General features: G+C 46.4%; 1 protein-coding gene across 3 annotated transcripts in view; it reads left to right on the top strand.

Annotated features, from left to right (window-relative positions):
* The window catches only part of L1CAM (L1 cell adhesion molecule), a 242,046-nt gene that overhangs the window by 139,871 nt on the left and 74,756 nt on the right, over positions 1-27,419 (top strand). For all 3 annotated transcript variants that reach the window (XM_073639824.1, XM_073639823.1, XM_073639825.1), the window contains exons 3-4: positions 19,211-19,319; positions 20,136-20,326. In XM_073639824.1, the coding sequence (XP_073495925.1) occupies positions 19,211-19,319; positions 20,136-20,326 (300 nt within the window). The remainder of the gene's footprint in view (positions 1-19,210; positions 19,320-20,135; positions 20,327-27,419) is intronic.

Below are 27,419 nucleotides of genomic sequence, written 5' to 3'. Positions count from 1 at the left end.
ATCGCATTTCTATAATCCTCCTTTAGATCACTGAAGATTTCCATCAGTATTGCCATGGCATTGTCATAGAAACCTTAATTATTGAATTAAAATCTTCCGAAAATAATTCTGCTTCTCTCCGAGCTTTGTGTCACACGCCGATGAGCAAGTTAATAATATGGCTGCCAATAATAAGCCGCCAATCCCTTCTAGGCGTTATGGCTTTGGGTTTGGATTTACTGATCTCGTTCCTCTGCATTACTACTAAATCGGTATAAATCACCGGATATTCAGTATCTGTCTGATGATGGGATCCATGACCTCGCCTTGCACTAATGCTGGTTAAGGTTGTCCCCCCTAGAGAGGATCAGGTCACTGTATCATATATCCTTTGTCTTAAAGCTGCCTGGACATTTTCCATGTAAGGAGGTAGAAAGGGCTGTGCATCCTCCATACATCTTATTATACTCGTATTATTACTTGTTACTTCTTGTTTATACAGTTACCATAGATTATATACAGCGGTACGCAGCATGACTAGGCAGGATGTACAATTATACTTAATTCGATTATAATTATTCAAAGGTGGCATGAGGTGAAACGCGTTGTAATAACCTTTATAATGTGTCTGGCGTGCAAGGTGCTTGTATTTCTCAGCATTACAGATATGCATAATTACACATCATGTCACCGAAACTACTGGTTAAAAAAAAACAATTACTCGTTATAGACCCACCTTATGGTTTCTTAAAGGGGTATTACAACTTTTATTTTTACAAGAAAACTAATATATATTTAGAATAGCCTGTATCAACTAATCCCAACACAGCTTTCATTTTTCTAAACCACTTAAAAAGGACCGGTCACCAGATTAAAAGTGTCCAGTTTTTGTCCTTATTTTATTGCCGCTACTCCCCTGAGTATTCTGCTTTTTGTTTTTTATAAATCCGCCATACGGTTCCAGAGATATGGGCTTTTTTATGTGTTGCTATATTTTTTTATGGTCTTTTTACCAAAGGGGCGTGACTCACAGGGAAAAATGCAAAGCAGTGTAAAGACACGCCCCCGAGGAGCCTGCGAGCATTACACAAGCACTAAATAAAAAGGCTTATATCTCTGGAACCGTATGGCGGATTTATAAGAAAACAACAACAGAAAACTCAGGGAAACTGCGGGAATAAAATACCTGGTGACACTTTTCACCCGGTGACACTTTTAACAATCAATTTTTGTATTTGTGATTTTTTTTTTTCTCCACTTTTTTATTTTTCCCTCTACATTGCCATATGCAGAATATTTTTATTTGCGGGATGAGTTGTAGTTTTAAATGACACCATTCAGTTTACCATACAATTTACTGGAAAATGGGGGAAAAAAATGTCCAAGTGCCGTGAAATGGTGGGGAAAAAAAAAATTGAAATTTTTTTGTTTCGTTTTTACAGCATCAATTATGCAATAAAAATGACTTTGTGATATGATTCACCAGGTCGGTATGATTATGCCAATACCAAACTTGTATCGTTTTTGTTACATTTTAGCAGTTTAAAAAAATTCTGAACTTTGTTAAAAAAAAAAAAATGTTTAGTTTGTGCCACCATGTTCTTAAACCCATAACATTTTTATTTTTTTGTTGATGGACCTTTGTGAGGGCATCGCTTTTTCTTGCATTTTTTTGGTGCAGAGGGTGAAAAATGACAATTCTGGTGGTTTGTTTCTTTTTATCATTAACACTATGGGTTGATATGGAGGGACGATAGGTGCTGGAACAGGCACTGCGGCAGAGATTAACAGCGGTTGTTAGGTTGTTAAATGCGAGCAATCAGAGCAATTTGGCATCTTAAATGTAGAGCTTTTTTGGCCTCTTCCTTTAATATGGTGAATTAACATATATGGTTAATATAGATAGTAATGCTCATCCCACAAACAATAAAGTTTCCTATATCTGTGTGATTGAAAAGAGTTCCAAACTCTTCCGACAGACCGTCGGAATGAGCTCACTGACTGATTCTTAGTTAACTCATTCTGCAGCCAGCAATAGACAGTGCAAAACAAGGCTATTGCAGGCAAATGGTGCAAAATTTTTAATGAAACTCAATTGCAAAATAATGTGCCCGTTAAGCGACTATATACAATAGCAGAACTATGAGTACAGCTCTGAACAGGCACAAAGTAACGGAGTCTTTTATTATAGCATTATGCAGTAAGGTGAGCCGTATCACATTGTCTCTTCCCATTTTAATGGCTTAATTAATGTTGTCTAACGATTGGCAGCCCATACAGTAATAAATGATAGCCTCTCTGTCTGATAACAATTGCATCATTAGCGAGAATAATACATGTCTCTTTCATCTACGTCTTCCTTTCCCCTCCCTGCTCATTTGCAATTTACAACTCTTAGTCATTCCTTTTATGTTTAATACTGGAATCTAAAAAAAAGGAGATAATGCAGTTGATGAATGACTAATTAGCACCCACCAAATCTGTGTAGCCACAGGGCGAGCTGTCTCTATGGATCAGCAGTGATTCCAGACTTTTCAGGAATATGCTGGAAATCATTTTTTTTCAGTGGAAGCTGTATGCAGGGAGCGCTCCTACTGGAGGAATGCAGAATTTCAACATGATGGGAAGCTACTTTGCTCTTTACTTATTTCCTTCCTGATATATAGCGCCATCATTTTCTGTAGTGCTGTACAAATATTATCATCGCTGTCCCCATTGGGGCTCACAATCTAAATTCCCTATCGGTATCTCTTTGTAGTGTGGGAGAAAACCGGAGGAAACCCACATAAACACTGGGAGAACATACAAACTCCTTGTAGATGTTGTCCTTGGTGGGATGAAAACCCAGGACTCCATTTCTGCAAACAACACCATGCTGACCACTAAGTCACCATGCTGCCCAACAACTGAGCAACAGTGCTAAGCACTGAGCCACCATGCTGCCTGGCAACTGAGCAGCAGTGCTAACCATTGAACCACTGTGCTGCCCAACAGTGCTGACCACTGAGCCATTGTGCTGTCCAACAACTGAGCAACAGTACTAACCACTGAGCCACTGTGCTGCCTCACCACTGAGCAGCAGTGCTGCTTACCATTGAACCACTGTGCTGCCCAACAGTGCTGACCACTGAGCCATTGTGCTGCCCAACAACTGAGCAACAGTACTAACCACTGAGCCAATGTGCTGCCCGACAACTGAGCAGCAGTGCTAACCATTGAACCACTGTGCTACCCAACAGTGCTGACCACTGAGCCATTGTTCTGCCTGGCAACTGAGCAATAGTTCTAACCACTGAGCCACAGTGCTGCCCAATAGTGTTGACCGCTAGGCCATTGTACTGCTCAACAACTGAGCAATAGCACTAACCACTGATCCATTGTGCTGCCCGACAACTAAGCAACAGTGCTGACCATTAAACCACTGTGCTGCCCAACAGTGCTGACCACTGAGCAACTATGCTGCCCAACAACTGAGCAACAGTGCTGTCCACTGAGCCACTGTGCTGTCCACTGAGCCACTGTGCTGTCCAACAGTGCTGTCCACTGAGCCACTGTGCTGTCCACTGAGCCACTGTGCTGTCCAACAGTGCTGTCCACTGAGCCACCGTGCTGTCCAACAGTGCTATCCACTGAGCCACCGTGCTGTCCAACAGTGCTGTCCACTGAGCCACCGTGCTGTCCAACAGTGCTGTCCACTGAGCCACCGTGCTGTCCAATGAGCCACCGTGCTGTCCAACAGTGCTGTCCACTGAGCCACCGTGCTGTCCAACAGTGCTGTCCACTGAGCCAACGTGCTGCCCAACAGTGCTGTCCACTGAGCCACCGTGCTGCCGGCAGTATAGTGAGGTGCCGGCAGTATAGTGAGGTGCCGGCAGTATAGTGAGGTGCCGGCAGTATAGTGAGGTGCCCACTAGGATCATGGCTTTGGGGTTCCCTTTCTTACGTGCACCTGACAGTATAGTGAGGTGCCAGCAGTATAGTGAGGTGCCAGCAGTATAGTGAGGTGCCCACTAGGATCATGGCTTTGGGGTTCCCTTTCTTACGTGCACCTGACAGTATAGTGAGGTGCCGGCAGTAGAGTGAGGTGCCAGCAGTATAGTGAGGTGCCAGCAGTAGAGTGAGGTGCCAGCAGTAGAGTGAGGTGCCGGCAGTAGAGTGAGGTGCCGGCAGTACAGTGAGGTGCCCACTAGGATCATGGCTTTGGGGTTCCCTTTCTTACGTGCACCTGACAGTATAGTGAGGTGCCAGCAGTATAGTGAGGTGCCAGCAGTATAGTGAGGTGCCAGCAGTATAGTGAGGTGCCAGCAGTATAATGAAGTACTGGCAGTATAGTGAGGTGTCAGCAGTATAGTGAGGTGCCAGCAGTATAGTGAGGTGTCAGCAGTATAGTGAGGTGCCCACTAGGATCATGGCTTTGGGGTTCCCTTTCTTACGTGCACCTGACAGTACAGTGAGGTGCCAGCAGTATAGTGAGGTGCCGGCAGTAGAGTGAGGTGCCAGCAGTATAGTGAGGTGCCAGCAGTAGAGTGAGGTGCCAGCAGTAGAGTGAGGTGCCGGCAGTAGAGTGAGGTGCCGGCAGTAGAGTGAGGTGCCCACTAGGATCATGGCTTTGGGGTTCCCTTTCTTACGTGCACCTGACAGTATAGTGAGGTGCCAGCAGTATAGTGAGGTGCCGGCAGTATAGTGAGGTGCCGGCAGTATAGTGAGGTGCCCACTACGATCATGGCTTTGAGGTTCCCTTTCTTACGTGCACCTGACAGTATAGTGAGGTGCCGGCAGTATAGTGAGGTGCCGGCAGTATAGTGAGGTGCCCACTACGATCATGGCTTTGGGGTTCCCTTTCTTACGTGCACCTGACAGTATAGTGAGGTGCCAGCAGTATAGTGAGGTGCCGGCAGTATAACGATGTCACGCTGTCTCTGTGTACTGGAGGTAGGGGGCCTAAGCTGACCCTAAGCTGGAGCCCTGACTAATCCCTCTACCTGGAGGTACTGTTAAAGGTACAGAGGTCCAGGCCGCCAGCGTAACCCCTACCTCCTGAGGATCCCTGCACCTAAGTAATCTAGTCCTGAGAAGGACCCCTGATCACAACAAAAGGGGACAGGTAATAATATGCCAACACTCAGTACTTAGACGAACGAGACAGTACAAGGGTAAAACCAAAACCACCTTGCATACAAAAACTACACAACTACAACAGAGGGAACACCAACGGGAAAGGAGATAAATGATAAAGCGAGGAAGGGAAAAAACACTCCAAATGCACTTCGCTCTGAAACTCCAAATACCACGATCCGCTCTGTTAGTCTGCATGAAATGCTTTCACCGACACTTCCCTAACAGACCGGCAGGCATTTGAAGGAGTCCCACTACAGCAGCATTGATTGCAGCTGGGCGAGGCTGGACCTTGTCTAGCACAGAGAGAGAGAGAGAATTAACTCCCTCACTGCCGAAAAACACAAAGCACCAAAAACTCAGCTGCGAGAAGTCAGGCTGTGTAATCGTGACGATCTTCGTGGCGACACACCCGTGACAAACGAAGTGCTGGCAGTACAGTGAGGTGCCAACAGTATAGTGAGGTGCTAGCAGTATAGTGAGGTGCCAGCAGTATAGTGAGGTGCCAGCAGTATAGTGAGGTGCCAGCAGTATAGTGAGGTGCCAGCGGTATAGTGAGGTGCCCACTAGGATCATGGCTTTGGGGTTCCCTTTCTTACGTGTACCTGACAGTATAGTGATGTGCCAGCAGTATAATGAAGTGCTGGCAGTATAGTGAGGTGTCAGCAGTATAGTGAGGTGCCAGCAGTATAGTGAGGTGCCAGCAGTATAATGAAGTGCTGGCAGTATAGTGAAGTGTCAGCAGTATAGTGAGGTGCCAGCAGTATAGTGAGGTGCCAGCAGTATAGTGAGGTGCCGGCAGTATAGTGAGGTGTCAGCAGTATAGTGAGGTGCCAGCAGTATAGTGAGGTGCCCACTAGGATCATGGCTTTGGGGTTCCCTTTCTTACGTGCACCTGACAGTATAGTGAGGTGTCAGCAGTATAATGAAGTGCTGGCAGTATAGTGAGGTGTCAGCAGTATAGTGAGGTGCCAGCAGTATAGTGAGGTGCCAGCAGTATAATGAAGTGCTGGCAGTATAGTGAGGTGCCAGCAGTATAGTGAGGTGAGAGCAGTATAGTGAGGTGCCAGCAGTATAATGAAGTACTGGCAGTATAGTGAGGTGTCAGCAGTATAGTGAGGTGCCAGCAGTATAATGAAGTACTGGCAGTATAGTGAGGTGTCAGCAGTATAGTGAGGTGCCAGCAGTATAGTGAGGTGTCAGCAGTATAGTGAGGTGCCCATTAGGATCATGGCTTTGGGGTTCCCTTTCTTACGTGCACCTGACAGTATAGTGAGGTGCCAGCAGTATAGTGAGGTGCCGGCAGTATAGTGAGGTGCCAGCAGTATAGTGAGGTGCCAGCAGTATAGTGAGGTGCCAGCAGTATAATGAAGTGCTGGCAGTATAGTGAGGTGTCAGCAGTATAGTGAGGTGCCCACTAGGATCATGGCTTTGGGGTTCCCTTTCTTACGTGCACCTGACAGTATAGTGAGGTGCCAGCAGTATAGTGAGGTGCCAGCAGTATAGTGAGGTGCCAGCAGTATAATGAAGTGCTGGCAGTATAGTGAGGTGTCAGCAGTATAGTGAGGTGCCCACTAGGATCATGGCTTTGGGGTTCCCTTTCTTACGTGCACCTGACAGTATAGTGAGGTGCCAGCAGTATAGTGAGGTGCCAGCAGTATAGTGAGGTGCCGGCAGTATAGTGAGGTGCCGGCAGTATAGTGAGGTGCCGGCAGTATAACGATGTCACGCTGTCTCTGTGTACTGGAGGTAGGGGGCCTAAGCTGACCCTAAGCTGGAGCCCTGACTAATCCCTCTACCTGGAGGTACTGTTAAAGGTACAGAGGTCCAGGCCGCCAGCGTAACCCCTACCTCCTGAGGATCCCTGCACCTAAGTAATCTAGTCCTGAGAAGGACCCCTGATCACAACAAAAGGGGACAGGTAATAATATGCCAACACTCAGTACTTAGACGAACGAGACAGTACAAGGGAAAAACCAAAACCACCTTGCATACAAAAACTACACAACTACAACAGAGGGAACACCAACGGGAAAGGAGATAAATGATAAAGCGAGGAAGGGAAAAAACACTCCAAATGCACTTCGCTCTGAAACTAAAAATACCACAATCCGCTCTGTTAGTCTGCATGAAATGCTTTCACCGACACTTCCCTAACAGACCGGCAGGCATTTGAAGGAGTCCCACTACAGCAGCATTGATTGCAGCTGGGCGAGGCTGGACCTTGTCTAGCACAGAGAGAGAGAGAGAGAATTAACTCCCTCACTGCCGAAAAACACAAAGCACCAAAAACTCAGCTGCGAGAAGTCAGGCTGTGTAATCGTGACGATCTTCGTGGCGACACACCCGTGACAAACGAAGTGCTGGCAGTACAGTGAGGTGCCAGCAGTATAGTGAGGTGCTAGCAGTATAGTGAGGTGCCAGCAGTATAGTGAGGTGCCAGCAGTATAGTGAGGTGCCAGCAGTATAGTGAGGTGCCAGCGGTATAGTGAGGTGCCCACTAGGATCATGGCTTTGGGGTTCACTTTCTTACGTGTACCTGACAGTATAGTGATGTGCCAGCAGTATAATGAAGTGCTGGCAGTATAGTGAGGTGTCAGCAGTATAGTGAGGTGCCAGCAGTATAGTGAGGTGCCAGCAGTATAATGAAGTGCTGGCAGTATAGTGAAGTGTCAGCAGTATAGTGAGGTGCCAGCAGTATAGTGAGGTGCCAGCAGTATAGTGAGGTGCCGGCAGTATAGTGAGGTGTCAGCAGTATAGTGAGGTGCCAGCAGTATAGTGAGGTGCCCACTAGGATCATGGCTTTGGGGTTCCCTTTCTTACGTGCACCTGACAGTATAGTGAGGTGTCAGCAGTATAATGAAGTGCTGGCAGTATAGTGAGGTGTCAGCAGTATAGTGAGGTGCCAGCAGTATAGTGAGGTGCCAGCAGTATAATGAAGTGCTGGCAGTATAGTGAGGTGCCAGCAGTATAGTGAGGTGAGAGCAGTATAGTGAGGTGCCAGCAGTATAATGAAGTACTGGCAGTATAGTGAGGTGTCAGCAGTATAGTGAGGTGCCAGCAGTATAATGAAGTACTGGCAGTATAGTGAGGTGTCAGCAGTATAGTGAGGTGCCAGCAGTATAGTGAGGTGTCAGCAGTATAGTGAGGTGCCCACTAGGATCATGGCTTTGGGGTTCCCTTTCTTACGTGCACCTGACAGTATAGTGAGGTGCCAGCAGTATAGTGAGGTGCCGGTAGTATAGTGAGGTGCCAGCAGTATAGTGAGGTGCCAGCAGTATAGTGAGGTGCCAGCAGTATAATGAAGTGCTGGCAGTATAGTGAGGTGTCAGCAGTATAGTGAGGTGCCCACTAGGATCATGGCTTTGGGGTTCCCTTTCTTACGTGCACCTGACAGTATAGTGAGGTGCCAGCAGTATAGTGAGGTGCCAGCAGTATAGTGAGGTGCCAGCAGTATAATGAAGTGCTGGCAGTATAGTGAGGTGTCAGCAGTATAGTGAGGTGCCCACTAGGATCATGGCTTTGGGGTTCCCTTTCTTACGTGCACCTGACAGTATAGTGAGGTGCCAGCAGTATAGTGAGGTGCCAGCAGTATAGTGAGGTGCCGGCAGTATAGTGAGGTGCCGGCAGTATAGTGAGGTGCCGGCAGTATAACGATGTCACGCTGTCTCTGTGTACTGGAGGTAGGGGGCCTAAGCTGACCCTAAGCTGGAGCCCTGACTAATCCCTCTACCTGGAGGTACTGTTAAAGGTACAGAGGTCCAGGCCGCCAGCGTAACCCCTACCTCCTGAGGATCCCTGCACCTAAGTAATCTAGTCCTGAGAAGGACCCCTGATCACAACAAAAGGGGACAGGTAATAATATGCCAACACTCAGTACTTAGACGAACGAGACAGTACAAGGGAAAAACCAAAACCACCTTGCATACAAAAACTACACAACTACAACAGAGGGAACACCAACGGGAAAGGAGATAAATGATAAAGCGAGGAAGGGAAAAAACACTCCAAATGCACTTCGCTCTGAAACTAAAAATACCACGATCCGCTCTGTTAGTCTGCATGAAATGCTTTCACCGACACTTCCCTAACAGACCGGCAGGCATTTGAAGGAGTCCCACTACAGCAGCATTGATTGCAGCTGGGCGAGGCTGGACCTTGTCTAGCACAGAGAGAGAGAGAGAATTAACTCCCTCACTGCCGAAAAACACAAAGCACCAAAAACTCAGCTGCGAGAAGTCAGGCTGTGTAATCGTGACGATCTCCGTGGCGACACACCCGTGACAAACGAAGTGCTGGCAGTACAGTGAGGTGCCAGCAGTATAGTGAGGTGCTAGCAGTATAGTGAGGTGCCAGCAGTATAGTGAGGTGCCAGCAGTATAGTGAGGTGCCAGCAGTATAGTGAGGTGCCCACTAGGATCATGGCTTTGGGGTTCCCTTTCTTACGTGTACCTGACAGTATAGTGAGGTGCCAGCAGTATAATGAAGTGCTGGCAGTATAGTGAGGTGTCAGCAGTATAGTGAGGTGCCAGCAGTATAGTGAGGTGCCAGCAGTATAATGAAGTGCTGGCAGTATAGTGAAGTGTCAGCAGTATAGTGAGGTGCCAGCAGTATAGTGAGGTGCCGGCAGTATAGTGAGGTGCCAGCAGTATAGTGAGGTGTCAGCAGTATAGTGAGGTGCCAGCAGTATAGTGAGGTGCCCACTAGGATCATGGCTTTGGGGTTCCCTTTCTTACGTGCACCTGACAGTATAGTGAGGTGCCAGCAGTATAATGAAGTGCTGGCAGTATAGTGAGGTGTCAGCAGTATAGTGAGGTGCCAGCAGTATAATGAAGTGCTGGCAGTATAGTGAGGTGTCAGCAGTATAGTGAGGTGCCAGCAGTATAATGAAGTGCTGGCAGTATAGTGAAGTGTCAGCAGTATAGTGAGGTGCCAGCAGTATAGTGATGTGCCGGCAGTATAGTGAGGTGCCAGCAGTATAGTGAGGTGCCAGCAGTATAGTGAGGTGCCAGCAGTATAATGAAGTACTGGCAGTATAGTGAGGTGTCAGCAGTATAGTGAGGTGCCAGCAGTATAGTGAGGTGTCAGCAGTATAGTGAGGTGCCCACTAGGATCATGGCTTTGGGGTTCCCTTTCTTACGTGCACCTGACAGTATAGTGAGGTGCCAGCAGTATAGTGAGGTGCCGGCAGTATAGTGAGGTGCCAGCAGTATAGTGAGGTGCCAGCAGTATAGTGAGGTGCCGGCAGTATAGTGAGGTGCCGGCAATATAGTGAGGTGCCAGCAGTATAGTGAGGTGCCAGCAGTATAGTGAGGTGCCGGCAGTATAGTGAGGTGCCAGCAGTATAGTGAGGTGCCGGCAATATAGTGAGGTGCCAGCAGTATAGTGAGGTGCCAGCAGTATAATGAAGTGCTGGCAGTATAGTGAGGTGTCAGCAGTATAGTGAGGTGCCAGCAGTATAGTGAGGTGCCAGCAGTATAATGAAGTGCTGGCAGTATAGTGAAGTGTCAGCAGTATAGTGAGGTGCCAGCAGTATAGTGAGGTGCCAGCAGTATAGTGAGGTGCCAGCAGTATAGTGAGGTGCCAGCAGTATAATGAAGTACTGGCAGTATAGTGAGGTGTCAGCAGTATAGTGAGGTGCCAGCAGTATAGTGAGGTGTCAGCAGTATAGTGAGGTGCCCACTAGGATCATGGCTTTGGGGTTCCCTTTCTTACGTGCACCTGACAGTATAGTGAGGTGCCAGCAGTATAGTGAGGTGCCGGCAGTATAGTGAGGTGCCAGCAGTATAGTGAGGTGCCAGCAGTATAGTGAGGTGCCGGCAGTATAGTGAGGTGCCAGCAGTATAGTGAGGTGCCGGCAATATAGTGAGGTGCCAGCAGTATAGTGAGGTGCCAGCAGTATAATGAAGTGCTGGCAGTATAGTGAGGTGTCAGCAGTATAGTGAGGTGCCCACTAGGATCATGGCTTTGGGGTTCCCTTTCTTACGTGCACCTGACAGTATAGTGAGGTGCCAGCAGTATAGTGAGGTGCCAGCAGTATAGTGAGGTGCCGGCAGTATAGTGAGGTGCCAGCAGTATAGTGAGGTGCCGGCAGTATAGTGAGGTGCCGGCAGTATAGTGAGGTGCCAGCAGTATAGTGAGGTGCCGGCAGTATAGTGAGGTGTCGGCAGTATAGTGAGGTGCCAGCAGTATAGTGAGGTGCCAGCAGTATAATGAAGTGCTGGCAGTACAGTGAGGTGCCAGCAGTATAGTGAGGTGCCAGAAATATAGTGAGGTGCCAGAAATATAGTGAGGTGCTGGCAGTATAGTGAGGTGTCAGCAGTATAGTGAGGTGCCAGCAGTATAGTGAGGTGCCGGCAGTATAGTGAGGTGCCGGCAGTATAGTGAGGTGCTGGCAGTATAGTGAGGTGTCAGCAGTACAGTGAGGTGCCAGCAGTATAGTGAGGTGCTAGCAGTATAGTGAGGTGCCGGCAGTATAGTGAGGTGCCGGCAGTATAGTGAGGTGTCAGCAGTATAGTGAGGTGCCAGCAGTATAGTGAGGTGCCAGCAGTATAATGAAGTGCTGGCAGTACAGTGAGGTGCCAGCAGTATAGTGAGGTGCTAGCAGTATAGTGAGGTGCCGGCAGTATAGTGAGGTGCTGGCAGTATAGTGAGGTGTCGGCAGTATAGTGAGGTGCCAGCAGTATAGTGAGGTGCCAGCAGTATAATGAAGTGCTGGCAGTACAGTGAGGTGCCAGCAGTATAGTGAGGTGCCAGAAATATAGTGAGGTGCCAGAAATATAGTGAGGTGCTGGCAGTATAGTGAGGTGTCAGCAGTATAGTGAGGTGCCAGCAGTATAGTGAGGTGCCGGCAGTATAGTGAGGTGCCGGCAGTATAGTGAGGTGCTGGCAGTATAGTGAGGTGTCAGCAGTACAGTGAGGTGCCAGCAGTATAGTGAGGTGCTAGCAGTATAGTGAGGTGCCGGCAGTATAGTGAGGTGCCGGCAGTATAGTGAGGTGTCAGCAGTATAGTGAGGTGCCAGCAGTATAGTGAGGTGCCAGCAGTATAATGAAGTGCTGGCAGTACAGTGAGGTGCCAGCAGTATAGTGAGGTGCTAGCAGTATAGTGAGGTGCCGGCAGTATAGTGAGGTGCTGGCAGTATAGTGAGGTGTCAGCAGTATAGTGAGGTGCCAGCAGTATAGTGAGGTGCCAGCAGTATAATGAAGTGCTGGCAGTACAGTGAGGTGCCAGCAGTATAGTGAGGTGCTAGCAGTATAGTGAGGTGCCAGCAGTATAGTGAGGTGCTAGCAGTATAATGAGGTGCTAGCAGTATAATGAAGTGCTGGCAGTACAGTGAGGTGCCAGCAGTATAGTGAGGTGCTATCAGTATAGTGAGGTGCCAGCAGTATAGTGAGGTGCTAGCAGTATAGTGAGGTGCCAGCAGTATAGTGAGGTGCTAGCAGTATAGTGAGGTGCTAGCAGTATAGTGAGGTGCCAGCAGTATAGTGAGGTGCTAGCAGTATAATGAAGTGCTGGCAGTACAGTGAGGTGCCAGCAGTATAGTGAGGTGCTATCAGTATAGTGAGGTGCCAGCAGTATAGTGAGGTGCCAGCAGTATAGTTAGGTGCTAGCAGTATAGTGAGGTGCCAGCAGTATAGTGAGGTGCTATCAGTATAGTGAGGTGCCAGCAGTATAGTGAGGTGCCAGCAGTATAGTGAGGTGCTAGCAGTATAGTGAGGTGCCAGCAGTATAGTGAGGTGCTATCAGTATAGTGAGGTGCTAGCAGTATAGTGAGGTGCCAGCAGTATAGTGAGGTGCCAGCAGTATAGTGAGGTGCTAGCAGTATAATGAGGTGCTAGCAGTATAATGAAGTGCTGGCAGTACAGTGAGGTGCCAGCAGTATAGTGAGGTGCTATCAGTATAGTGAGGTGCCAGCAGTATAGTGTGGTGCCAGCAGTATAGTGAGGTGCTAGCAGTATAGTGAGGTGCCAGCAGTATAGTGAGGTGCCGACAGTATAGTGAGGTGCCAGCAGTATAGTGAGGTGCCCACTAGGATCATGGCTTTGGGGTTCCCTTTCTTACAGTATAGTAAGCCGTCCTTTGTGTGCTGTATTTTGCCCTGTGGTCGTACCCTGGCTCCATGTCTTCTTATGTACATTTTGCCCTGTGGTCGTACCCTGGCTCCATGTCTTCTTATATACATTTTGCCCTGTGGTCGTACCCTGGCTCCATGTCTTCTTTTGTACATTTTGCACTGTGGTCGTACACTGGCTCCATATCTTCTTATGTACATTTTGCCCTGTGGTCGTACACTGGCTCCATGTCTTCTTATGTACATTTTGCCCTGTGGTCGTACCCTGGCTCCATGTCTTCTTATATACATTTTGCCCTGTGGTCGTACACTGGCTCCATGTCTTCTTATGTACATTTTGCCCTGCGGTCGTGCACTGGCTCCATGTCTTCTTATATACATTTTGCCCTGTGGTCGTACACTGGCTCCATGTCTTCTTATGTACATTTTGCCCTGTGGTCGTACCCTGGCTCCATGTCTTCTTATATACATTTTGCCCTGTGGTCGTACACTGGCTCCATGTCTTCTTATGTACATTTTGCCCTGTGGTCGTACCCTGGCTCCATGTCTTCTTATATACATTTTGCCCTGTGGTCGTACCCTGGCTCCATGTCTTCTTATATACATTTTGCCCTGTGGTCGTACACTGGCTCCATGTCTTCTTATATACATTTTGCCCTGTGGTCGTACACTGGCTCCATGTCTTCTTATATACATTTTGCCCTGTGGTCGTACACTGGCTCCATGTCTTCTTATGTACATTTTGCCCTGCGGTCGTGCACTGGCTCCATGTCTTCTTATATACATTTTGCCCTGTGGTCGTACCCTGGCTCCATGTCTTCTTTTGTACATTTTGCACTGTGGTCGTACACTGGCTCCATATCTTCTTATGTACATTTTGCCCTGTGGTCGTACACTGGCTTCATGTCTTCTTATGTACATTTTGCCCTGTGGTCGTACCCTGGCTCCATGTCTTCTTATATACATTTTGCCCTGTGGTCGTACACTGGCTCCATGTCTTCTTATGTACATTTTGCCCTGCGGTCGTGCACTGGCTCCATGTCTTCTTATATACATTTTGCCCTGTGGTCGTACACTGGCTCCATGTCTTCTTATGTACATTTTGCCCTGTGGTCGTACCCTGGCTCCATGTCTTCTTATATACATTTTGCCCTGTGGTCGTACACTGGCTCCATGTCTTCTTATGTACATTTTGCCCTGTGGTCGTACCCTGGCTCCATGTCTTCTTATATACATTTTGCCCTGTGGTCGTACCCTGGCTCCATGTCTTCTTATATACATTTTGCCCTGTGGTCGTACACTGGCTCCATGTCTTCTTATATACATTTTGCCCTGTGGTCGTACACTGGCTCCATGTCTTCTTATATACATTTTGCCCTGTGGTCGTACACTGGCTCCATGTCTTCTTATGTACATTTTGCCCTGCGGTCGTGCACTGGCTCCATGTCTTCTTATATACATTTTGCCCTGTGGTCGTACCCTGGCTCCATGTCTTCTTATATACATTTTGCCCTGTGGTCGTACCCTGGCTCCATGTCTTCTTATGTACATTTTGCCCTGTGGTCGTACCCTGGCTCCATGTCTTCTTATATACATTTTGCCCTGTGGTCGTACACTGGCTCCATGTCTTCTTATGTACATTTTGCCCTGTGGTCGTACCCTGACTCCATGTCTTCTTATATACATTTTGCCCTGTGGTCGTACCCTGGCTCCATGTCTTCTTATATACATTTTGCCCTGTGGTCGTACACTGGCTCCATGTCTTCTTATATACATTTTGCCCTGTGGTCGTACACTGGCTCCATGTCTTCTTATATACATTTTGCCCTGTGGTCGTACACTGGCTCCATGTCTTCTTATATACATTTTGCCCTGTGGTCGTTCACTGGCTCCATGTCTTCTTATATACATTTTGCCCTGTGGTCGTACACTGGCTCCATGTCTTCTTATATACATTTTGCCCTGTGGTCGTACCCTGGCTCCATGTCTTCTTATATACATTTTGCCCTGTGGTCATACACTGGCTCCATGTCTTCTTATATACATTTTGCCCTGTGGTCGTACCCTGGCTCCATGTCTTCTTATATACATTTTGCCCTGTGGTCGTGCCCTGGCTCCATGTCTTCTTATATACATTTTGCCCTGTGGTCATACACTGGCTCCATGTCTTCTTATATACATTTTGCCCTGTGGTCGTACACTGGCTCCATGTCTTCTTATATACATTTTGCCCTGTGGTCGTACACTGGCTCCATGTCTTCTTATATACATTTTGCCCTGTGGTCATACACTGGCTCCATGTCTTCTTATATACATTTTGCCCTGTGGTCGTACCCTGGCTCCATGTCTTCTTATATACATTTTGCCCTTTGGTCGTACACTGGCTCCATGTCTTCTTATGTACATTTTGCCCTGTGGTCGTACCCTGGCTCCATGTCTTCTTATATACATTTTGCCCTGTGGTCGTACCCTGGCTCCATGTCTTCTTATATACATTTTGCCCTGTGGTCGTACACTGGCTCCATGTCTTCTTATATACATTTTGCCCTGTGGTCGTACACTGGCTCCATGTCTTCTTATATACATTTTGCCCTGTGGTCGTACACTGGCTCCATGTCTTCTTATGTACATTTTGCCCTGCGGTCGTGCACTGGCTCCATGTCTTCTTATATACATTTTGCCCTGTGGTCGTACCCTGGCTCCATGTCTTCTTATATACATTTTGCCCTGTGGTTGTATCCTGGCTCCATGTCTTCTTATGTACATTTTGCCCTGTGGTCGTACCCTGGCTCCATGTCTTCTTATATACATTTTGCCCTGTGGTCGTACACTGGCTCCATGTCTTCTTATGTACATTTTGCCCTGTGGTCGTACCCTGACTCCATGTCTTCTTATATACATTTTGCCCTGTGGTCGTACCCTGGCTCCATGTCTTCTTATATACATTTTGCCCTGTGGTCGTACACTGGCTCCATGTCTTCTTATATACATTTTGCCCTGTGGTCGTACACTGGCTCCATGTCTTCTTATATACATTTTGCCCTGTGGTCGTACACTGGCTCCATGTCTTCTTATATACATTTTGCCCTGTGGTCGTTCACTGGCTCCATGTCTTCTTATATACATTTTGCCCTGTGGTCGTACACTGGCTCCATGTCTTCTTATATACATTTTGCCCTGTGGTCGTACCCTGGCTCCATGTCTTCTTATATACATTTTGCCCTGTGGTCATACACTGGCTCCATGTCTTCTTATATACATTTTGCCCTGTGGTCGTACCCTGGCTCCATGTCTTCTTATATACATTTTGCCCTGTGGTCGTACCCTGGCTCCATGTCTTCTTATATACATTTTGCCCTGTGGTCATACACTGGCTCCATGTCTTCTTATATACATTTTGCCCTGTGGTCGTACACTGGCTCCATGTCTTCTTATATACATTTTGCCCTGTGGTCGTACACTGGCTCCATGTCTTCTTATATACATTTTGCCCTGTGGTCATACACTGGCTCCATGTCTTCTTATATACATTTTGCCCTGTGGTCGTACCCTGGCTCCATGTCTTCTTATATACATTTTGCCCTTTGGTCGTACACTGGCTCCATGTCTTCTTATGTACATTTTGCCCTGTGGTCGTACCCTGGCTCCATGTCTTCTTATATACATTTTGCCCTGTGGTCGTACACTGGCTCCATGTCTTCTTATGTACATTTTGCCCTGTGGTCGTACCCTGGCTCCATGTCTTCTTATATACATTTTGCCCTGTGGTCGTACACTGGCTCCATGTCTTCTTATATACATTTTACCCTGTGGTCGTACCCTGGCTCCATGTCTTCTTATATACATTTTGCCCTGTGGTCGTACACTGGCTCCATGTCTTCTTATGTACATTTAGCCCTGTGGTCGTACCCTGACTCCATGTCTTCTTATATACATTTTGCCCTGTGGTCGTACCCTGGCTCCATGTCTTCTTATATACATTTTGCCCTGTGGTCGTACACTGGCTCCATGTCTTCTTATATACATTTTGCCCTGTGGTCGTACACTGGCTCCATGTCTTCTTATATACATTTTGCCCTGTGGTCATACACTGGCTCCATGTCTTCTTATATACATTTTGCCCTGTGGTCGTACACTGGCTCCATGTCTTCTTATATACATTTTGCCCTGTGGTCGTACCCTGGCTCCATGTCTTCTTATATACATTTTGCCCTGTGGTCGTACACTGGCTCAATGTCTTCTTATGTACATTTTGCCCTGTGGTCGTACCCTGGCTCCATGTCTTCTTATATACATTTTGCCCTGTGGTCGTACACTGGCTCCATGTCTTCTTATGTACATTTTGCCCTGTGGTTGTACCCTGGCTCCATGTCTTCTTATATACATTTTGCCCTGTGGTCGTACACTGGCTCCATGTCTTCTTATATACATTTTACCCTGTGGTCGTACCCTGGCTCCATGTCTTCTTATGTACATTTTGCCCTGTGGTCGTACACTGGCTCCATGTCTTCTTATATACATTTTGCCCTGTGGTCGTACACTGGCTCCATGTCTTCTTATATACATTTTGCCCTGTGGTCGTACACTGGCTCCATGTCTTCTTATATACATTTTGCCCTGTGGTCGTACACTGGCTCCATGTCTTCTTATATACATTTTACCCTGTGGTCGTACCCTGGCTCCATGTCTTCTTATGTACATTGTCTCTTGCTCTGCTTGCACTAACTGTATCCAGTCTCTGCAGCTTCTGGTAACTCTGCTTTCTCTTCCTTCCTGCCTTCATTTTGCTTGTGCTCAATGGAACCTGCAGATGAATTTCCAGCAAGTAAGTTCCCAATTTCTGCCCACTGAGCAGACGCTTGTGCATATGAAATTGACATTGTTGACTTTAACCTTCTTTTCCCCCAATTCATACAGTCCATTATTAGAATTAGAAGCTGAGTTTTGTCAGGTTTATTCACTTCTACGTGGATCAGCTGCAATACCTGACACAGCCTGTGGACAAGAGGGGTGCTGTTTTTGCATAGCACAAAAAAATAGATCCTTTTCCTAAATTTAAGACAACCCCTTTAGCCAACTGATATAGAAAATTTCACTAAAGACCTAAAATTGAGCCTGGGTTATACATCCTGCCCCCTCATTTGGGGTTACTACACCCAGAGCATGTTAGGCAAATTTGGGGAAATAAAATGGTCCACAGGGCTCGGCAGCCCTATTGCAAGCCAAGGGTGGGATGTTATCCAAGGGTGACACTTGTCTTCTTCATCTTTCCTTATTGTTCAAGGTGAGTGATGCAAGATGACATGATTGGGGGAAAAAACATGATTTTACAGTACTCTGTCAGGAGATGTTTATGGTATATGTGTCTGTGTGGCCACACAGTGGCCAACATGGGAATTGCAGCCTGTTGCTTATTTTCCTACTATGAAAAATTGCAATCTTTTAGGTCTATTTTTTTTTATTTACTAAACATTTTGGCAAATGGGTTTCATTAAAAATATTTGGCTTTCACAGGTTTTATTGCTCTCACACATTGCTGACTACAGATGAGTTAACTGAGATTCTGATAGCGAGCTCATTCTGATGGGGATTTAGTAGCTATCTTGTCTTTGACTGCTGATTTATGACCATGTCAAAGTTCTGCTCAACTTTGATGTGATCTGTGCTTATAAATCAGCATAGAGAAATTAAAAAAAGACAGTTAGAAGAGTAACAAAATCCCCATCAGGATGAGCTCACTGACTGATTCTCAGTTAACTCATTCTACAACAAGCAATGTGCAGGTAAAGAAAGAGCAAAAGCCAAAGTGTTACATATTTAATGGAACCCAATGGCAATAATTATTTTTAGGCATTTAAGTAAAAAATATTGTCCCTGGAGGTGTCCACATCCTATACCAGTATTTGTAGGGAGGTAATGGGGGCACATCTGAATATGGGATTGCCCAAAAAAATGCACAATAGTCATTTCCAATTCTATACTGTATTAGTACCATTGATAACTACATAGTTGTCAATAAATCGGTCTGTTTTTCCTTCTTTCAGCACAATTATTCCCTCCATCTTTCATCGAGCAGCCCCCGAAACTTTACGTCATGTATCCAAGCGATGACATTACACTCAAATGCGAAGCGAAAGAAAACTCCAAAGCGACGTAAGAACAATGAGGAACTGATGTGACATAAAGAGGGGACGACCCGAATATTAATAATAATGATCGTAATAACCTGAACATATCAGTTCAGATGCTTCTTTTGAGGATCAGTTCCATAAAGAATGAATGTGGATTCTCGACCATTACTACATTCATTCTTTGAAGTTTTTTGGATTTCTGTGATTAATGGGAATTTTCTCTAGTGGGGAAAAAAATTAAAAAAAATATTAACTCCCGTACCGGCGCCACTCTTCCGAACTCAGAGCTGTGTTCCCAATCGATGTCTTAATATCAACATAGTGATGATTAAAGGGATTGTCTATTACTGGGTAACCCCTTAAAAATGGGCCCAGACAGGAGAACATTTTTCTTTAAAGAGATACTTCCTGCTCCGGCGCCGCTCTTCCGTGCTGTGTGATGTATTAGGATCAACATTCTGCAGAACTTCATACGAGCGCTGCAGCTAATCAACGGCTGATTGTATGTAGTGCTCATATGAAGTCCAGACATCCATTACTAGTAGGGATTTCACTTGCGCGCTGCAGACAATCAGCAGCCACTGATCAGCTGCAGCGTTCACTTCATGGCTCCACTTGATTCCAGCGGGGAACACAGCACTGAGTCTGGAGAGGTGGCGCCAGTCAGGGAGGTGATTACTGTTTTTTGGGTTTTTTTTTTCACCTCCCTTGGCCCTTTAATAAGGGGTGTACAACCCCTTTAACCATCACAATATCAAAGGAATTGTGAGTTAGAGACAGGGAAATTAGGTTTGGAGCCTCTTGAGAACTGTACCCAACATTTTCTTTTGTTTTAAAGGTATATGTGGGAGAAGGACGGGGTGCCATTTGAGCCAAATGACACCAGAGTCATTCGAAAAAAGAATTCAGGGACTATGATTATTTCCCCTTCCAATGGGAACATGAAGGATTTCCAAGGCATATACCGCTGCTTTGCCAGTAATGAGCTCGGCACGGCAGTGTCCAATGAGATGCGTGTTATCACAGAAGGTATGTTTGACATTTTTTCTATTTTGAGAGTTCCCAGAATTTCACCTGTTAGGGCAGCAGTTTGTGCTCCAGAGCTGCGTGCGCGTCACAGGAAGTTACAACCATAAACAACATTTGTGAAAGCTATGGAGAATCCTTTAACTGCTCAGTTAGTGTCTGTATACAAGACTACACGGCCCCTTCACTGGTGAAAACATTGCCAACCGCATGATAGCCCATACACAGGGGCGTACATAGAAATCATGGGCCCATAGCAAGAGTCCTGATTAAGTCCCCACACCTCAAAAAAAATATTCAGCAAAGTCACAGAAGAGCCCTTACAAAGTAATTTTCCTTCTATTGAAGCCCCTAGATTCCCCTTTCATGGCCCCCATAAAGTATCATGGCAACAAGACTGCCCCCCCAAACACAGTATGATACCCCCACAGTGAATTCCTGTACAGTACCCTCCAAACACACAGTTTAATGACCCTATATTACCCACTAAAGTATGATAACCCCATAGTGACCCGAACATACTATTATAGCGCCAACACAGCCCTCCATACAGTGTAATGTCTCTTACACCTGTCCACACAGTATGATGGCCCCTACACAACCCACTACATTGTATAATGGACCGCACCCAGTATAATGGACCCCTCAAGAACTCCAAACAGTATAATAGCCCCCACACAGCTCTCCAAACAGTATAATGGCCCCCACATAGTCCTCCAAACAGTATAATAGCCCCACAAAGTCCTCCAAACAGTATAATAGCCCTCCAAACAGTATAATGGCCCCCACATAGTCCTCCAAACAGTATAATGGCCCCGCATAGTCCTCAAAATAGTATAATGGCCCCACATAGCCCTCCAAACAGTATAATGTCCCCCACATAGTCCTCCAAACAGTATAATGGCCCCACATGGTCCTCAAATTAGTATAATGCCCCCACATAGTCCTCCATACAGTATAATAGTCCCCACATAGTCCTCCAAACAGTATAATGCCCAACATAGTCCTCCATACAGTATAATGGCCCCACATAGTCTTCCATACAGTATAATGGCCCCACGTAGTCCTCCATACAGTATAATGGCTCCACATAGCCCTCCATACAGTATAATGGCCCCACATAGTCCTCCATACAGTATAATGACCCCACATAGTCCTCCATACAGTATAATGGGCCCCACATAATCCTCCATACAGTATAATAGCCCCACATAGTCCTCCAAGTAGTATAATGGCCCCACATAGTCTTCCATACAGTATAATGGGCCCCACATAGTCCTCCATACAGAATAATAGCCCCCATATAGCCCTCCAAACAGTATAATTGTCCCCCCATAGCGTTTCATACAGTATAATGTCCCCACAGAGCTCTCCAAACAGTATAATGACCCCCACATAGCCCTCCATACAGTACAATAGTCCACCCATAGCCATCCAAACAGTATAATGGCCCAACATAGCTCTTCGAACATCATAATAGTCCCCACAGAGCCCTCCAAACAGCATAATGGCCCCACATAGCCATCCAAACAGTATAATGCCCCCCACATAGTCCTCCATACAGTATAATGGTCACCACATAGATCTCCATACAGTATAATAGCCCCACATAGCCCTCCAAACAGTATAATGACCCCCATATAGCCCTCCAAACAGTATAATGATCCCCATATAGCCTTAAAACAGTATAATAGCCCCACATAGTCCTCCATACAGGATAATGGGCCCCACATAGTCCTCCATACAGAATAATGGGCCCCACATAGTCCTCCATACAGTATAATGGCCCCACATAGTCCTCCATACAGTATAATGGACCCCACATAGTCCTCCATACAGGATAATGGGCCCCACATTGTCCTCCACACAGTATAATGGCCCCACATAGTCCTCCATGCAGGATAATGGGCCCCACATAGTCCTCCATACAGAATAATTGTCCCACATAGTCCTCCATACAGTATAATGGCCCCACATAGTCATCCATACAGAATACTAGGCCTCACATAGTCCTCTATACAGTATAATGGCCCCACATAGTCCTCTATACAGAATAATGGCCCCACATAGTCCTCCATACAGTATAATGACCCCCATATAGCCCTCCATACAGTATAATGGCCCCACATAGTCCTCCATACAGTATAATGACCCCCATATAGCCCTCCATACAGAATAATGGGCCCCACATAGTCCTCCATACAGTATATTGACCCCCATATAGGCCTCCATACAGAATAATGGGCCCCACATAGTCCTCCATACAGTATAATTACCCCCATATAGCCCTCCATACAGTATAATGGCCCTACATAGTCCTCCATACAGTATAATGACCCCCATATAGCCCTCCATACAGAATAATCGCTCCACATAGTCCTCCATACAGTATAATGACCACATAAAGCCTTCCATACAGAATAATGGGCCCCACATAGTCCTCCATACAGTATAATGACCCCCATATAGCCCTCCATACAGTATAATGGCTCCACATAGTCCTCCCATACAGTATCAAGACCCCCATATAGCCCTCCATACAGAATAATGGGCCCCACATAGTCCTCCATACAGTATATTGACCCCCATATAGGCCTCCATTATAGAATAATGGGCCCCACATAGTCCTCCATACAGTATAATTACCCCCATATAGCCCTCCATACAGTATAATGGCCCTACATAGTCCTCCATACAGTATAATGACCCCCATTTAGCCCTCCATACAGAATAATGGGCCCACATAGCCCTCCATACAGTATAATGACCCCCATATAGCCCTTCATACAGAATAATGGGCCCCACATAGTCCTCCATACAGTATAATGACCCCCATATAGCCCTCCATACAGTATAATCACTCCACATAGTCCTCCATACAGTATAATGACCACATATAGCCTTCCATACAGAATAATGGGCCCCACATAGTCCTCCATACAGTATAATGACCCCCATATAGCTCTCCATACAGTATAATGGCTCCACATAGTCCTCCCATACAGTATCATGACCCCCATATAGCCCTCCATACAGAATAATGGGCCCCACATAGTCCTCCATACAGAATAATGACCCCACATAGTCCTACATACAGTATAATGGGCCCCACATAGTCCTCCATACAGTATAATGGGCCCCACATAGTCCTCCATACGGAATAATGGGCCCCACATAGTCCTCCATACAGAATAATGACCCCACATAGTTCTCCATACAGAATAATGGGCCCCACATAGTCCTCCATACAGAATAATGGGCCCCACATAGTCCTCCATACAGAATAATGGGCCCCACATAGTCCTCCATAAAGAATAATGGGCCCCACATAGTCCTCCATGCAGTATAATGGGCTCTACATAGTCCTCCATACAGAATAATGGGCCCCACATAGTCCTCCATACAGTATAATGGGCCCCACATAGTCCTCCATACAGAATAAACGGCCCCACATAGTTCTCCATACAGAACAATGGACTCCACATAGTCCTCTATACAGAATAATCGCACCACATAGTCCTGCATACAATATAATGGGCCCCACATAGTCCTCCATACAGTATAATGGGCCCCACATAGTCCTCCATACAGAAAAATGGGCCCCACATAGTACTACATACAGAATAATGGCCCCACATAGTCCTCCATATAGTATAATGGGCCCCACATAGTCCTCCATACAGAAAAATGGGCCCCACATAGTACTACATACAGAATAATGGCCCCACATAGTCCTCCATACAGTATAATGGGCCCCACATAGTCCTCCATGCAGAATAATGGCCCCACATAGTCCTCCATACAGTATAATGGGCCCCACATAGTCCTCCATGCAGAATAATGGCCCCACATAGTCCTCCATACAGTATAATGGGCCCCACATAGTCCTCCATGCAGAATAATGGCCCCACATAGTCCTCCATACAGTATAATGGGCCCCACATAGTCCTCCATACAGTATAATGGGCCCCACATAGTCCTCCATAGAGAATAATGGCCCCACATAGTCCTCCATACAGTATAATGGGCCCCACATAGTCCTCCATACAGTATAATGGACCTCACATAGTCCTCCATACAGTATACTGGCCCCACATAGTCCTCCATATAGTATAATGGGCCTCACATAGTCCTCCATACAGTATACTGGCCCCATATAGTCCTACATACAGAATAATGGCCCCACATAGTCCTCCATACAGTTTAATGGGCCCCACATAGTCCTCCATACAGAATAATGGCCCCACATAGTCCTCCATACAGTATAATGGGCCACACATAGTCCTCCATACAGAATAATGGCCCCACATAGTCCTCCATACCGAATAATGGCCCCACATAGTCCTCCATACAGTATAATGGCCCCACATAGTCCTCCATACAGTATAATGACCCCCATATAGCCCTCCATACAGTATAATGGCCCCACATAGTCCTCCATACAGTATAATGGACCCCACATAGTCTTCCATTCTGAATAATGGGCCCCACATAGTCCTTCATACAGAATAATGGGCCCCACATAGTCCTCCATACAGTATAATGACCCCCATATATCCCTCCATACAGAATAATGGGCCCCACATAGTCCTCCATACTGAATAATGGGCCCCACATATTCTTCCATACTGAATAATGGGCCCCACATAGTCCTTCATACAGAATAATGGGCCCCACATAGTCCTCCATACAGTATAATGACCCCCATATAGCCCTCCATACAGAATAATGGGCCCCACATAGTCCTCCATACTGAATAATGGGCCCCACATAGTCTTCCATACTGAATAATGGGTCACACATAGTCCTTCATACAGAATAATGGGCCCCACATAGTCCTCCATACTGAATAATGGGCCCCACATAGTCCTCCTAACAGAATAATGGGCCCCACATAGTCTTCCATACTGAATAATGGGCCCCACATAGTCCTTCATACAGAATAATGGGCCCCACATAGTCCTCCATACGGTATAATGACCCCCATATAGCCCTCCATACAGAATAATTGGCCCCACATAGTCCTCCATACTGAATAATGGGCCCCACATAGTCCTTCATACAGAATAATGGCCCCACCTAGTCCTCCATACAGAATAATGGCCCCACATAGTCCTCCATACAGTATAATAGCCCCACATAGTCCTCCATGCAGTATAATGGCCCCACATAGTCCTCCATACAGTATATTGATCCCCATATAGGCCTCCATACAGAATAATGGGCCCCACATAGCCCTCCATACAGTATAATGACCCCCATATAGCCCTTCATACAGAATAATGGGCCCCACATAGTCCTCCAAACAGTATAATGACCCCCATATAGCCCTCCATACAGTATAATCGCTCCACATAGTCCTCCATACAGTATAATGACCACATATAGCCTTCCATACAGAATAATGGGCCCCACATAGTCCTCCATACAGTATAATGACCCCCATATAGCCCTCCATACAGTATAATGGCTCCACATAGTCCTCCCATACAGTATCATGACCCCCATATAGCCCTCCATACAGTATAATGGCCCCACATAGTCCTCCTACAGTATAATGGACCCCACATAGTCTTCCATACTGAATAATGGGCCCCACATAGTCCTTCATACAGAATAATGGGCCCCACATAGTCCTCCATACAGTATAATGACCCCCATATATCCCTCCATACAGAATAATGGGCCCCACATAGTCCTCCATACTGAATAATGGGCCCCACATATTCTTCCATACTGAATAATGGGCCCCACATAGTCCTTCATACAGAATAATGGGCCCCACATAGTCCTCCATACAGTATAATGACCCCCATATAGCCCTCCATACAGAATAATGGGCCCCACATAGTCCTCCATACTGAATAATGGGCCCCACATAGTCTTCCATACTGAATAATGGGCCAAGCATAGTCCTTCATACAGAATAATGGGCCCCACATAGTCCTCCATACTGAATAATGGGCCCCACATAGTCCTCCTAACAGAATAATGGGCCCCACATAGTCTTCCATACTGAATAATGGGCCCCACATAGTCCTTCATACAGAATAATGGGCCCCACATAGTCCTCCATACGGTATAATGACCCCCATATAGCCCTCCATACAGAATAATTGGCCCCACATAGTCCTCCATACTGAATAATGGGCCCCACATAGTCCTTCATACAGAATAATGGCCCCACCTAGTCCTCCATACAGAATAATGGCCCCACATAGTCCTCCATACAGTATAATAGCCCCACATAGTCCTCCATGCAGTATAATGGCCCCACATAGTCCTCCATACAGTATATTGATCCCCATATAGGCCTCCATACAGAATAATGGGCCCCACATAGCCCTCCATACAGTATAATGACCCCCATATAGCCCTTCATACAGAATAATGGGCCCCACATAGTCCTCCATACAGTATAATGACCCCCATATAGCCCTCCATACAGTATAATCGCTCCACATAGTCCTCCATACAGTATAATGACCACATAGAGCCTTCCATACAGAATAATGGGCCCCACATAGTCCTCCATACAGTATAATGACCCCCATATAGCCCTCCATACAGTATAATGGCTCCACATAGTCCTCCCATACAGTATCATGACCCCCATATAGCCCTCCATACAGAATAATGGGCCCCACATAGTCCTCCATACAGAATAATGACCCCACATAGTCCTACATAAGTATAATGTGCACCACATAGTACTCCATACAGTATAATGGGCCCCACATAGTCCTGCATACGGAATAATGGGCCCCACATAGTCTTCCATGCAATAATGAGCCCCACATAGTCCTCCATACAGTAAAATGACCCCATATAGCCCTCCATACAATATAAAGGCCCCATATAGTCCTCCATACAGTATAATGGCCCCACATAGTCCTCCATACAGTATAATGACCCCCATATAGCCCTTCATACAGAATAATGGGCCCCACATAGTCCTCCATACAGTATAATGACCCCCATATAGCCCTCCATACAGTATAATCGCTCCACATAGTCCTCCATACAGTATAATGACCACATATAGCCTTCCATACAGAATAATGGGCCCCACATAGTCCTCCATACAGTATAATGA

The sequence above is a fragment of the Phyllobates terribilis genome, unplaced genomic scaffold, assembly GCF_046119375.1.
Source record: "Phyllobates terribilis strain yellow unplaced genomic scaffold, ASM4611937v1 Scaffold_7__3_contigs__length_470593459, whole genome shotgun sequence".
Lineage (NCBI taxonomy): Eukaryota > Metazoa > Chordata > Amphibia > Anura > Dendrobatidae > Phyllobates > Phyllobates terribilis.
The sequence above is the reverse complement of the archived record's forward strand: the minus strand, read 5'-3'. Positions and strand labels throughout refer to the sequence as shown.